Raw genomic sequence first — 14,582 nt, forward strand, 5'->3', positions numbered from 1 at the left:
GTGGACTACTCCTTTTACTGAAGAGTATCGAGAACGGTACTGCCCTTCTCGCCTTACAGGGCTGACAAAGCTATATTGTATCGGGACTAGCGCACATTACATGCAGGTCCAAGAATTCTGCATCAGACCTACATCAAGATTATCGAATCAATTTCTCTCCATTCTTCTCTTCCTTTCCCCTGCCTTCTCTCCGTTCATTGTCTGCTAGCTAGGTGGCGAGCCCGATTGACATGATGTAAATATTGCGCCTTTTGTGGATTCCATAATCTCATGCATTGCACTTGATAACATGGTCTTTATCTTTGCATGAAGCAGCGTCTATATAAAAATTCCATATCTAACGGCCTGAAGCCATCTCTCTGGAGAATTTGAACTCGGCAAGAGTACCCATTTTCCACACACAATCTTCATGGACTTGGGCCAGGCATCAGAGGCTGAGTCTGAATACGTCATAAAGACATTTTCGAGAGAGAACAAGACGACACTGCTGAGCAGATATCACACTGAGGGGTGCTGTACGCCCACGCTGGATGTGCCTCTCTTGGTCACATTAAAATATTTACTTGAATTTCGTCATACGTGAGACCAATGCACCAACTTGACGCTGAAACCACCACAAGCTATGTAGCTCACTTGATGAACTCAGTCGAATTGCAGTACAGTCAACCGTTTCTGCGTCAGAGACGTATTATCCCTGATCAACGTCCTGTTTCGGATATTGTCATACACAGTGTCCCCTTCCCCTTCCCTTACCTCCCCTTCTTCTCTGACGCTCTCAATGCTCGTTTCCGGCAAATTTAGAAGAGCAGACGCTCGCCTATCAAAGCCAACAAAGACCCCGGTTCAGCATCCTCATGAGCCTTGCTCTCAGGCTCCGTGACTTCTTCAGACTGGTTCTCATGACCTGCAACCTCCGTTTCCAGATGCGAGTCCGATGAGGATGTGTTGTGAATCCATCGGGACCTAAGTTCGTCGGCGCCAAGGAGTCCATTGCACTCGGGACAGAATCTGAAATCCCATGGCTCGTAGTCGACCAGGGTACCGCAATGTTCGCAAGGCATGACGGCTTCGTCTTTGTATCCGGGATCTCCGAAACCGACGTAGATTCTCTTGCCGCCTGGGTAGTGGTGATGTCTGACGCCGCAGTCGAGACAGTAGTGTTGCGCTGGGTTCCAGGTGGCATAGTTGAAGCAGAGCGTGTGGTGTCTGGCTGCCGTTAGATGGCGCTGGAAGCGGCTGAAATGTTCCTTCTGCAGGAGGCGGTTGCAGTAGAAGCACGTTTCATAGCCTTGCGGTATGATTTGCCATTCCTCGAGCATGCCTAACGACGGCCCGTATGGGTAAGCTAGGAAACTTTTGATGGTTGGAATTTCGACGACGCGATAGAAGAGGGTGGATGTTTTTTTCAGGGACCAGGCGTCGTCGTAGTTGAGGTAGCTGATGATTTCTTGGCGGAGCTCTTCTGGGATGGTGGAGATGGTCGGTGGAGACATGGCGCTTTGACTCGAAAGCTAAAAGGGGCGATGCCTAGAGTGTTGCAGGAACACAGAATAGATGGCCTGTCAAAGCAGAACTTCGCGGGATGGCCTGGGTTTTATCAACAGGCAAAACGTTGATATGCTTGCAAGTAAAGATCTTTCCCACTCGCGGATGCCACAGATCCAAGTGCTAGCCAGAGTATGCCATGTGAACGTCGTTCAGTATAATTATAAAGAGAACACGGCGCTGACTGGTTGCTACCGGTAATGCGAGAGCTGGCCAGAATATTCTTAAGCTCACAGTGCGAAAAAAAAGGAAAGCTCAGGTGATCGAAGATCAAGCAACGGGGTAATAGTAGTAGGAAAGTGTTGTCGGCTTTGTTAATGCTCTAGAAGTATTGAAAAGGCAGGCCAAAGACACTTTTTAATGGAATTTAGATCCCATCAATGGGCAGAGGTAGGGTAAATAATTTATCCAGTAGTCTTCCTTGCTCATGCCAGTTGAAAAGGTGATCTTTAGATCGCTGATTACCTCAGATTTCCATATCTCAGTCAGCCTTGCATTGGTGGCTGTGCGGAGCTTGCTTATCTAAACCCTCGGGGCCGGGTAGGTGTAGTGAAACTTCCAGCCCTATCAAGATTTCCTTGCCATTTCTGTGACGCTCCACCTTGATGCACGCACATTTACTAACGGCGGTCGGAATATCGCAAATCAAACGACTTCAAGTCTCAGGCCGAAGTCTTCATTTTATGAGAATATCATGCTTAGTTCCACGATTTTTTTCCCTCAGCTACGAAAACCCTCCTCATCACCTCATGTCACGGTTCCAGCCTACCTTCCAGCCTACCTTCCACGCATGCGCCCCAATCAGGCCTAGCGTGGCTTGGCACTACTTACATCCGTGGGCTTCACACCATAGATAGTCTTTCATCTGACACCTCACTTCTAGCCAGCCCACTATCATTGTGATACCATACCCCTCAATCTTATTTCCGAATACTGCCGATTAATCGTAAGCCTTCAGTCTTCGACAGAAGGTTTATGATCACTTGCTGAGCTGGACACAGTAACATACTATTCTACGTCCACAAGGATGGACCAAGGTCCTTGGTATAGTAGACTCTATTCAATGATAAATATAATAGGAAAGGGTGTCATAACAACAATGAATCGTCCCATAGGTACAATGTCTGGAGAAGCCCAGCGACGTTCCAACCCCCGCAACTTCCTAAGCCTACCTCCAGAACTACGCCATGTCATCTACCGCCACCTGCTCATTCCGAGTCCCATTGTGAAAATGAAACGGAAGGCTTACGATCTCGAGCCCGCCATCCTACTTGTCAACAAGAAGCTTTACCAAGAAGCTTTGTGGGTGCTTTACCGAGAGAATGACTGGATCCTGTTGCACGTTAAGGCCCCCTTTCAGACACATCTGGACGGCTGGCATCTAGAGAATGATTTCCAACGTTATCCTATTGTACCTCTTGCTGAAAAGAGCTTTAGCCAAAAGCCATGTCTAGAAGTGGAAATTTGCGAGACGGGCGCTCAAGTGCGAGGCAGGGCCGGAGGGGACCCAAGAAGATTCCTAGTCTCGCTGGATGGCTTGACCAAGGTCTGCCAAATACTAACTGCGGCCAAAAACACATCGAGTCTGGAAATCATTCTGAGTTTCGTCGAAGTGAAAGCCGATACCCTAAATCAGATCATGGATTGCCTAGAAGAAGTCTGCGGATATGGCAACGTTGTTGCGAAGGGACTGGACGCTGAAGCTACACAAAAAGCAATCAACAAGGTCATGATGGCGGAGGCATCCACCGGCAAAGAGACGCTAGAGCGGACCACTAAGTACGAGGCCGGTATCACTGAACACATCGCTCACGGAAGATACATCCCAGCCATGAAGGCCTGCCAGGATGGTATGGCGTACATAGACTTTGTTTACAACAACTTGGGCAATCGGGACTTGAATCCTCACTCCAGCCTGGTCCCGACACTTCTAAAGTTCACGAATTTTGCTTTGAAGCATGCTCGCTGCTGCTTGGCTTGCGAAGATTTTCAATCAGCCCGCGAAATCATGAACCTTCTCCTAGGTTCCGATCCTCACACATCGCTCTATCAGCCGAGTCGTCCATATGTTAGTGAGGCCCACTTCTACTATGGACAGTCGATGGTCGCAGGCGGGGCCGAGAATGCTGCTGCGTTCAGTTTCTTCCGAGCACTGGATGTAGTTCCCTCCCACGAAGGAGCTAATGCGGAGCTTGACGCAATGGAAGTCAGACTCGCACTCCGAGGGCCAGATGCCGAGACACAGCGGGTTAGGCAAAACCTCCAGACCCTTGGGGCCTGGCGGCACAGAAATGAGCAAGACGGGCGCCTGCCCCACGCTGAGCGCACAAAGCGTATCTCAGAGTTTCTGCTGTCAGACGATGAGAGGATACCTTTCGAAAAGCGATTAAAAGCGATTATCGACCGCAACGTAAGCTATTTCCAACAGCAGGAACCACCTTTTAGCAAATTCGTTAATCTGAACTAGGGACTCGAATTAATTATCGACACTCTTGACTCAGTCCCTTCGCGCGATTCGGCCTTCATCTTCTGTGTAGGCGTGAGAGTGCTCGGGGACGACATTCTGTGAAAAAAGACAAACATGCGGTGGCCGCTGCAAGAGGCCTGCTCGCATCAGCACTAGTCGCCACCGACCTCAGCTACCAGGCGACAGCTACTGAGTCCTTCGCATGCATGTCTCTACACAAGGCAATCTAATGACATCCTTGCCTGAGCTCCAGGGACATTTTATCTACCATGACGCAGTCATGGAATGTTATGTTTCAAGACCTTTCAACGTGCGAGCACGCGGCGACTAGAAAACCTGAGGTGGGGGGGTATGTAAGGGTTCTGAGTTGATGTTGACAAAACACGTACGCTCCTTAGGAATACAATCAAGCTTTTTGAATATCCCTGAATAAAAGCCCGTTCACTCCGTATCCATCTCCAGTCAGACCTAACCCATGACTATGACTTGAATCACGAAATCTCCACTCCTCATCTGCTCCTAGTAAATCGTACACACCATAGTCATAACTAGTCACGTGTCCAAATAACCGAACCCTCTCAACGCCAGCGCTAGCAGGCCTGAACAGGCATCTGGTATCCTCACCCCAGCCCAGCACCACGCATTACCCTGCCTATACAGCATGCACCTATCGGTCCAACATCAATAGCTAGACACAGGCGTGGGACGGCGGCACCAAAGAACGTTCTAGCTCTGAAAGAGACGAGATCGATCAAACAGCCATCCGCTGCTATGAACGAGTATACAGACGGCTCGCCGCTTCCAAATAACATCTCCACGAGGCCTACCGGATCCGCTCAGCCGCAACCTCATCACTCGATAGTCACGCACCTGACAAAGCCGGCGGACCGTTACAGAGTTCCCCGGCTGGTTGTCGACGGCTGGGTAGAAATGTCAGGGTCACTGGTGACTGCAAGGATGCGTTGCAACTTCCCACTTCGTCACGGATGAAATCCGCCCGTTTAGCTAGTTCTAGCCAAAGTGTCGGCGAGGGATCCTATCGAGGGTAAGAAAGGGTTTATAGGCTATATTTGGCATGATTAGGACTAGAGGCTGTGCGACTACTGTGTGGTCAGATGGGGTATATATGATAGGTAGGATATAAGGAAGGAAATTCATGTAGGTGGGTATGGATCTGATATAATATATGACTACTATATGGTCAGATGGAGTATATATGATAGGTAGGATATAAGGAAAAATTTCATGTAAGTGGGTATGGATCTGATATAAATGCAAAAGTCGCTCTGGAGATTTGTCACCCGATTTGGGCTTGTGGCACATAGAAAACCAGATGCATTCGGGGGTCATATCTCAGCCTTCCGACCCAACACAGAGCAGACAAGCGGGACCCACGAAGAATGATGACGGGAACGAACGTGGTGACTTTCTATCTTACAGACCACCCCAAAAAAACCCCCACATCCCTCCTCACCGGCATCCGCCTCAAAAAGACCAAATACCCCGGCCGGAACCCCATTCCTCCTTGGCACCCCCGCATCGAAGTCCAACCGACCCCCTCGCCCCTTCCCCATCCGTCTCGAGCCCATACCTCCAGTGCGCCAACTAAGGCTGCTTCGGGTCAGCAGGGCACGTACTCCCGATGCAGCAACTGATCAAATTAGTCCCGCAGCCGGCGCCGGCGCCGAAGTCGTTGGGATAGGTGAACGCGGCGCCGGCGCAGGGGGCGAAGAAGGGCGGCGCGGGTCCGGGGGTGGCCTGGGGGCTGTTGCTCGAGGGGTTGAAGCAGATGGCGCTGGGGCCCTGTACGCGGATCCGGGAGTCAGCATTTGCCCATCCGAGGTGGGAAATGGAAGTCTGGGGAGTGTGAAAGGTTTTCCCTGCTCCGGGAACGTTTCGTGCGACTCGATTTCCAATACCAGATGGGAAGAGGGGTCGGCTCCGAAATATACGTACCTGGGAGGGGCAGGGGGGGCCGTCGTCGTGGTAGAGGGGGATGTTGCAGCCGGTTACGACGCCCGTGCCGGGATCGCCGCAGGAGCAGACGATCTGGGATGATTGGTTAATAAAGACGCGGTGGATTGGAGAGTTATTGGGGAGGTGGATTTGGTGGGGGGAGAAAGAACGAAGGGAGAGGGAGGGACAAGGGAGTGGAGCTTACGGGAATACTGAAGCCCTGGACATAGCTGATATCGACGAATGGCGCACCGTTGTCGTAGCTCGCTTCGATCAAGCTGCCACGGTTGATGTAGTCGGGATCATTGTCTTTGCCGATGGCGATGCGACCGGCCCAGTTGGCGGGATAGACGGCTTCGAAAGAGTCGCCAATGGCGCCGTTGCCGGGGTAGCTGATTGCGGTTGGGGAGCCGGCGTTGTGGCCGAAGGAGGCGTAGAGGCCGCTGGGTTTTGGTTAGCGTGTGTGTTCTGATAGGACGCTCAGGTTGAGAGAGGCGGTTATGGCTTACCTTCCGAAGGAATTGGTGACGCTGATGGTCAACGGTCCTGCAACTTGGGGTGCGGGGGCATCGTTGACCAGGGGCGCGGGGGTGATGCGGGGTTGAGCACTGCCTGTGATTCCGCTAGTGTAGATGATAGGTTCGGCGATGGCTGGGATGGTGAAGGCGAGGACGAGTCCCACGATCTCAAGGTTGAAATGCATGGTGGTTGAATATGATGCACTATCAGTGAGTGATGGAAGGGTTGCAATAAATAGGGTTTAAGAGCCGCTGTAACTATGAGAGAGAGGTTCGAATGGAGGTCTTGATGATGGAGGAGATAGGAAAGATATTGCGGCATTGTAGAGGCTTTATATAACAAATCTGAGGCCCCAATTTCCACAAAACAGCTCAGCTCGTTCCTTTAGGCCGCTTGCTATCCAGGAATGTTTAGGTTAGACCGACCGTGCGCAACGAACACGACTCTGTGTATGCCTGGTCCCTGTCAAGTAATTGTGGAGGAGGGTCCCGTGGAGTTTCATTAACGAAATGGTAGCCATTCTGATTGGCGATCTGCAGGACCTCTCCGAAGAGCTTGTTCTCTGCACGTGTAGTCTAATTGGAAAAAGAGGAGAAGCAGCGACGTGTAAACTCCACCAACAACTTAGGCATCCAATCCAATTGGCATATCCTTCGAACGTGCCATGAAACATTGCGGCACGCTCGCAAGATGCCTGCTAAAGATGACGTTCGTGTCCGAACAGGGAGTTGCCGTAAGACCCGAGATGTCTCCTAAAAGGTGAAAATTTGGTGCTCAGCTCGGATTCGGGCCCGTGTAAGATGTAACGTTCTATACGAGACCAGTGACCGAGGTATCAAGCCTCAATACTGCCTTTCGGACCCGCTGTGTTCGCTTTCTTTGGTGGTGATAGCGTAAATTCATTCATGCACAAGATACATCTTCGAAGGGTAGAAAAAGAAACTCTGTTGCAGGATGATAGAGATCCGCCATAGGGTTTTCAGTACTGTTGCCTGAGGCAGTAACGCGGCCCACGAGCCCGGGCAGATGAAAGCCGTAATTCGATGTGGCGCTGATAGAATCAGGGATCTCACACGTGTGTATCCCTTTTTGATACCTATACACTCCCTCGAGTCGGGTCAGTGTCCGCGGTTATCAGAGTAACAGGCAGCCAAGTAGTTATGCGCACTGGGAAGGGCATAATTCAAGTATGCACTTGATTAGATGAAGATCCCTCCATTCCTATCTAGAGTAGTACTACGCATTGCCTCGATTGTAATGTGACACTTGCTTTTTTGTTCGCTTGGCGAGGAACTCCTCAGGGCCATCAGACCCCAGACATATGCAAAGGTGTGATGCACATTTTTTGATGTGTGCTTTGAATTGATCTTACAGAAAATGGATCCAATAACTTAGATAATGAAATGGACTCGACTGCTTGGATGGTTCAGGGTGTGAGGTATTTTCTTCGATGCAGGTCAAAATTGCTGTGGTTTGAGGCAATTCTGTAGGAACGGATCCGACTGCATCAATAGTCAAGGATGTGAAAGACTTTCTTCGATCCAGATCAGAGTTGCTGAGCCAATATCGTCGACACTAACCCGATCTAAGGGTTGTACATATCTTGAAAAAGGGTGTACACGTATGAGATTCCTAAAACCAAGTGTAGGTCAAAGGCGCTGACCTACCACTCTTTTTGGAGAGACTGGGACTGCCACAATTTGTCTCCCATGGAATCGGACGCCCGATGTACGATAGATCATGGCAATACTGAAGGGTAAGTCGTCCTACGTTAGCTCATTTCGGAAATCTCCCGGGCCTAGACTTCAAACCATCAAGGCAAACGTGGAGGCTGAAGGTAACCCTGCCCCAATACAGTCAACAGCCTTGCCAATTCTCGACTAAAACACGTAATGAGACAGTGTATCCTCGGAGCGGATTGGGGCCCAGCAAGTGTCGTGCGGACATGGACCATCGCATGTGGTTTAGTGGGTCAGCCCGTTGCTCGTTCCTGATCTTTGACTGGCTACCGAGCAGAAAATCAAGAAAAACACCGGGGTTTACCCGGGGTCCTCTCACACACTTCCAGGTCTTTTGGGGGCACAGCATGGTATGACCCGGTCTGCTTCTCAGAGAATGTTTGCGGTGCCTCTTTATGACGTTTGACAGGCTTCTCTGCGCATTCGTGGTTGCCACATCATTTGTCCCAGTGCAAACGGACCGCCGCCAGAGCATGCTCCACTGAAAATCGTTTTCGTGGATAGAGCAGTCTTGAGGAAGACCACATGATCGTGGAAGAAACATGGAACACCTATCCACTGATGCAGTGGGCAGCATCTTTGACCGGACCGAGGCACCAGGAGATTTTGCGCCAATTTCCCTTTCCAGACTCCAATGGCCATGTGGGCTGTAGACTGTTTTCTTCCTACTCGAATCGATTGTCGCCGTACCTTCCGTCGTATAGGTATTGCCATGGATCGTTCCTTCCCTTTGCAGTAGGTAACATCAAAGCCCAACCAGAAAAATCAACGTCCGCAAAGAGTTGGATCTGCAAGATCCCCTTTGTTACGCCTCAATTCTCAGCGTAGTGGAGATTTGCATTGATCAGTTAATAAGGGGCGAATGCACCAGTGTGGCCCGTGACGGCGGCCTCGAACTCTCAGCCGAACTCTCAGCGCCGCCTCCGTGTACCTGACAGTTTCTGCCTCATGTACGCCTGATGATTGCCTTGAGAATTTGGCCCGTTCAAACTTATAAAGTGTTAAGGTAATGCTCTGGTTTATACCGTAGCGAGTGACGGTGGCTTTTTCTAAGGGTGAATATACGGTTCCTTTACGGCTCCTCAAGATAAACGTTAAAAGCCCTCCGCCTGTCGACGGTGATAGTCTTTCGAAGTTACGATGAAATCTCTAGAAACGTTTCTACAATTTGTCAACGGTAATTTTTCGATTAGCGTGAAGCCCTAGATCCGATTTAGCGATTTCGAAATGGATAAGATTGCTTGGCAAAAAAAATCGCGCCCCCCCTCCGGCTTTGCCACCAAAAATCCAAAAAATTTCAGGAAAAGCTATATTTTTCTTATCTAGATTCATGAATTTTTATTATTCATTAATCTTATTTATATTAAAGTTATACTGATTTATTAATTCTATTACTTTTTTTTTCAGATTAATTTAAAGAGAATATTTTTGATAATCTTGATTTTGTATAGAAGAGTATATTCACTTCGTCACTTTACTTAATAAAGATAAAAATTCAATTTAAAAAAAATTGACAAAAAAAAACTAATAGAACTTGTTAAAGAAACTAGATTTTATATAGAAAAGACTTTTTTACAATTAATATTCATAATTTTAGATAAGAAAAACAAGATTTCTTTTTGGATTTTTTTGGATTTTTGGTGGTAAAGCCGGAGGGGGGGCGCGATTTTTTTTGCCAAGCAATCTTATCCATTTCGAAATCGCTAAATAGGGTTAAACGACAGCCCCCTAACCCCTTAGTCTTCACACTCTGTAGGCTAAGTATCGCAGAGGTTACCCGGGTTACAGCTCGGCAGGGGTGAAAAAAAGTTCGGCAGGGGTGAAGCTTCGGCATATGCTCGCTTCACCCCGGATGAACTCATAGCATATGCTGAACGTATCCGTTTCACCTCGGATGAACTCGGGCCGAGTCTAAAATGATATCGGCACTTTAGGGGGAACAAGGCATATACTAGGCATATGCTATTGACTTCTAAATTTCTAACTACTAAAAGAAGTAATTCTCTACTATTAATAGTTATAATAGATAAATTATTAAATAAATCTGCATATACTAAGCATCAGCTCCGCATATCCTATGTGTAACGATTATCTCATATATATAAAAATCACTAGACTGAATTTTTTTTTTTCACCCCCGATGAGGTATTAGCATATGCTGAGTGTATCCTTTTCACCCCGGTGAGGTGCATATACTTAGCATCTACTCACCCCTGCCGAACTTTTTTTCACCCCTGCCGAGCTGTGAGCCCGAGGTTACCCCCGCGAGAAAATTATCTGAATCGATTATGTTTGAAGTCAGATATCTAAGCGCGTTGATGATCTTCTCTGTATACAAGTAGTACTTTCGAGTATTTGACTTGGTAGTAAGATTATTTCTAAGGTGTGGCAGTATCCCATTAAGATCTCGGGTTTTACTTGGTAACGTACTTTATATGATGCGTGTACCTACTCGTTAATTTATTAGAAACTATTCTACTACCGTTGATTGAATAGAACTGTGTAAGAAATATGACGTAGCCTGAATCTCTGAGTAGTGTGGTACTATTACCAAGTAAAATAACCGCCAATAAGCCGTCCTGCATACGAATACTGTATAGATACAGTTACCAGAACTCATAGCCTCAACCCCTGAGTGTCGCAATGTGAGAAGGCAACGTGAAACACGTGGGAAGTCTCGTACTATTGGACTGTCGTTTGCCAAGCACGACTAGTCTGCGGGAGACACGGGAAACACGCGGCATCTCCTACAAGTAATTACAGGGTTGACCGACGTGCCGATGAAATGATTCGATAATCTCCCGCCCTCTCGTGCCTCAACAACGACTTCTGTCCTTGCGATTTTCTCATTCTTCTCCTCTCCTTGTCTGCTTCTACCACTATCCCGGTATGGCATCCATGTCTCTGTGCTCGAAGCTATTCATATTCTTCGGTCTCATAAGTATTCTATATTTCTACCATGTGCGGAACTCAGGCGCTTTATCTCCACTGGGAACCGCGGGGTCGGCACCATCTAAACAGAATGGACTCCTCGGCCTTACGGGCAGCAAAAAACATCCAATCGAGCTGCTTGTCGAACATGCAAGGGTGAAACATGTCAACATGGTCAACAGGCAGTCCAAGACTTTAGACCAGGCCGTTACCGAGTACAAGAGAAGATACAGTAGAGAACCTCCGCCAGGATTCCACCACTGGTACAAAGCTGCCGTCGACGCCAACGTCCCAATCGTTGATGAATATGACACGGTCATGGCAGCTTTCGAGCCCTTTTGGAGCGTATCTGGTAAAGAGATCCGGGCCAGGGTGCAGGAAGCGATTTCTCCCCCAGTAGGGAAGACGCCTATAATCGGAGTTCACCTCAAGGACCAGAATGTCTCACTCACTTACAATGGTAACATGAATCGTCCATGGTATGGCCTGATTCTCAAGGATTGGATCGAGCATCATATGGACCACCTTCCTAATATGGAGATCGCTTTTAATTCGCATGATGAGCCCGAGGTAGTGGTTCCCCGCGACGAGCTGGAAAGAAGTCTTGAAGGATGCCCAGCCCCACAGAAACACGAGATTGGCAAGCCAAAGGAGCAAGCTGAAATGCATGACCCTGAAGTCGTCTATTTCGATTTTCTCCGCAGACACAGGACGTGGGACCGTGTGATCGAATCATGCCCTCTGGACTCTGCAAGCCGTTCACGTAAATCATCAGAGCCCGATAAGAGCGCCGATTATACCGACGGGCCTCTCTTCATTCAAAACATTACGCGCGCCAAAGACATCTGCGAGGAGACCGATGCCGCTTCGCTACACGGCTTTTTCACTTCACCTGATGGTTTCGTCCTGACCAATTCCCTCGTACCTGTTTTCACAAAGTCCAAAGCATCCTCCTTCCAAGACCTGCTCCTACCCGCCGTGGACTACGACTCACGACTCAGTGAAGGCACTTACAAAGAATACAATCCAGACGAAGACATGCCATGGGAGGAGAAAAAGAACCATCTCTACTGGGCCGGGACATCCATCGATGGCTATTATCAAGATAGCAACTGGAAAAACATGCAGAGAGTTCGCTTCGTGAAGAATATGAATAACCCAAGCCTGCCCGTCGCCCTCATGCGTCGGGACGAGAAATCCGGTCGTTGGAAAGCGCACAATGATACCATGGGAAGCCTGTCGAAATATGCAGACGTGAAGTTCACGTTGCAAGATATGTGCGCTGAAAAAACTTGCGAGGAGATGAGAGATCCAGAGAACGGTGTTGTCTGGAAGGGAAAGGAACCTGCCACGGAGCCTTACGCCAATCGATTCCTGATGGACGTTGATGGCCACACATTCACAGAACGCTTTCGGCGCTTGCTCAGCTCGAGGAGCTTGGTGTTCAAGATGACTATGTTTCAGGTGATTCTTCATCCTCAACAAGTGCGCTTAGCCTTGGTCTTGCTAACATAATGATCTAGGAGTGGCACAACGATTTCCTGGAACCGTGGGTGCACTACGTGCCTATCACCTTGGGTATGAAAGAGCTGCCCGAAACACTGAGATTTCTAGCAGAGACGCCAGAGGGGCAGGTAATCGCGAAAGAGATTGCAGAGGCCGGAAGGGAATGGGTGGGCCAGGCATGGAGGGTTGTCGATATGAGAATCGCAACGTTCAGGATTCTGCTGGAGTACGCGAGGCTGTATGGGGAGGAGAGAGATCGGACGGGCGAATGCCCTTGGGATCGAAAGGGGCGAGGGAAAAGCTGAAAGGGGACGCGTGAGTGGAGCCGAATGTGGAGTCAGCGAAAGGGAATTTACTGAGCCCGGTGTGTAGTCGCTGAATTGTGGAGCGCGCTGAAGCAGCGGAAGGGATGGTGGCCAGGGAGGCTACACGCCCTGATGACCTGTCACCTGTCACCGATGCTTCTTCGTATCAATGCCCTTCGCCGACTTCAAGAAATTGAAAGCCAGCGGCGAAGGACGAAGCTACGCTCTGCACGCCGCGAGCGGTCAGCCGTCCCAATTATAGCGATAAACTTGGCCATCGCTGGAACTTCAATCATTGGCCACGCCGCACTGTCATTGCTGAGGCTGCTGACCCGCAGGTTTGGATCGTCTCGAGCCGAAGCTGGCGGCTGAGATGAGAGATCGAGCGCACTCATGCGGACAGTGGCATCGTACCGCACCTTCCAAGACTGTTGCCTTCAGATGGTAACTTGATGTACATATCGAATAGTTCCATCAGGCCGCAAAGACCACAAGGCTTTCCTGCGGCACTCTCAACTGGAAATTTTGCCATATCTATCCTTTCTATCCTCCCCAGCTATGTCTGAGCGAAATTGGGCCCCAGGTCTCAACATACTTCTGTGTCCCACGAAATATATCGTTCCGATCAACTTTCCGGCCGGGACATCCAGAGCCAAGCGGTCGAGTATGACTTGCCGGGCAATTGCATTGATCTGAAAATTGTGAAGGACCATTGAGAACGGAAAGACTCCCTCCTCAGTACGGGGACTCGGCGTTCGAATCAAAGGCAGAAAAGAACATGGAGCACCAGGGCATTTCAATTCAATCATTAAAATACGAGAACCCTGCGAGGGTCCTCAAAATCCCCGCAATATGCACGATGCATACAAAGCTCCGAAGCTAACCTACAGGAGCCTCAGCGACTCACTGCCGTGGTGTCACCACCGCCTCGGAATCCCTACCTACATCTCTCCTCCAAGCCACTTGAGCATCCATCACGGACGAGCTACCCGCTACCGCCAGTGTCTCGTCGCCCTGGGGGCTACAGAGTGTGCCAGCGGACCATGCTCCGTACAGTATGCGTCGACTCACGGCGCAGCTTGATGCTGTGCACGAGGCTTTATAAACAGGAGGTCGCAGAGTTCCTAATGAGACATCAATTAGACATCGTTGATGCAGGTCTCGATGTGCTAATTCGACTGAAGAAGGCCGTACGAGACTGTGTCGATGATGTCTAGAATTTCGAAGCAAAGTTGACAACGCTGCCTCTTAGTCCATAGAAGCGTACTAGGCAACTCGGCCTCGCTGCCGAACTGAGGGAAATTGCTAGGCTATGTCATCGTACGACCAGCAAGCCAAACTTCGTCCCATCCGAACAAGCGCAGTCCATCATCGACAACTCGGAGCTGATCCTGCCTGCGCCCCATTGAGACGCAACACAGAAGAAGTATCCATCGCCATCAACTTCCTACTCCAAAGCGTAACGTACACGAGACTGGGCTATGTGACGATGCTACAAACGGGTAGTTTGCCGGGCATGGGCTGAAAAGGATCCGGAGAGTCCTATCTGCTGCTTCAAATCACGCCATCTTGAAGGAGCCGGGCCAGCGCGAAAAGTGCATCAACGTCGACCGC

At 49.4% G+C, this 14,582-nt stretch overlaps 4 protein-coding genes across 4 annotated transcripts; 2 read left to right on the top strand and 2 right to left on the bottom strand.

Annotated features, from left to right (window-relative positions):
* Positions 1-797: 797 nt before the first annotated feature.
* On the bottom strand, positions 798-1,493 carry HO133_009535 (uncharacterized protein; the record flags this gene model as incomplete). Its single annotated transcript, XM_037300396.1, has 1 exon — positions 798-1,493. One exon carries the CDS (start codon positions 1,491-1,493, stop codon positions 798-800), a length of 696 nt encoding a protein of 231 aa, XP_037154244.1.
* Positions 1,494-2,644: 1,151 nt separating this feature from the next.
* On the top strand, positions 2,645-4,012 carry HO133_009536 (uncharacterized protein; the record flags this gene model as incomplete). Its single annotated transcript, XM_037300397.1, has 2 exons — positions 2,645-3,955; positions 3,977-4,012. The coding sequence occupies 2 exons, from the start codon at positions 2,645-2,647 to the stop codon at positions 4,010-4,012; spliced, it is 1,347 nt and encodes a 448-aa protein (XP_037154245.1).
* Positions 4,013-5,617: 1,605 nt separating this feature from the next.
* HO133_009537 (uncharacterized protein) lies at positions 5,618-6,671 on the bottom strand (the record flags this gene model as incomplete). Its single annotated transcript, XM_037300398.1, has 4 exons — positions 5,618-5,815; positions 5,969-6,061; positions 6,174-6,411; positions 6,478-6,671. 4 exons carry the CDS (start codon positions 6,669-6,671, stop codon positions 5,618-5,620), a joined length of 723 nt encoding a protein of 240 aa, XP_037154246.1.
* Positions 6,672-11,115: 4,444 nt separating this feature from the next.
* On the top strand, positions 11,116-12,968 carry HO133_009538 (uncharacterized protein; the record flags this gene model as incomplete). The annotated part of the gene is made up of 2 exons (XM_037300399.1): positions 11,116-12,621; positions 12,681-12,968. 2 exons carry the CDS (start codon positions 11,116-11,118, stop codon positions 12,966-12,968), a joined length of 1,794 nt encoding a protein of 597 aa, XP_037154247.1.
* Between the last annotated feature and the right edge of the window lie 1,614 nt (positions 12,969-14,582).

This window comes from Letharia lupina (assembly GCF_014066315.1).
Source record: "Letharia lupina isolate WasteWater1 chromosome Unknown contig_7, whole genome shotgun sequence".
In the NCBI taxonomy this organism is placed as follows: Eukaryota; Fungi; Ascomycota; class Lecanoromycetes; order Lecanorales; family Parmeliaceae; genus Letharia; species Letharia lupina.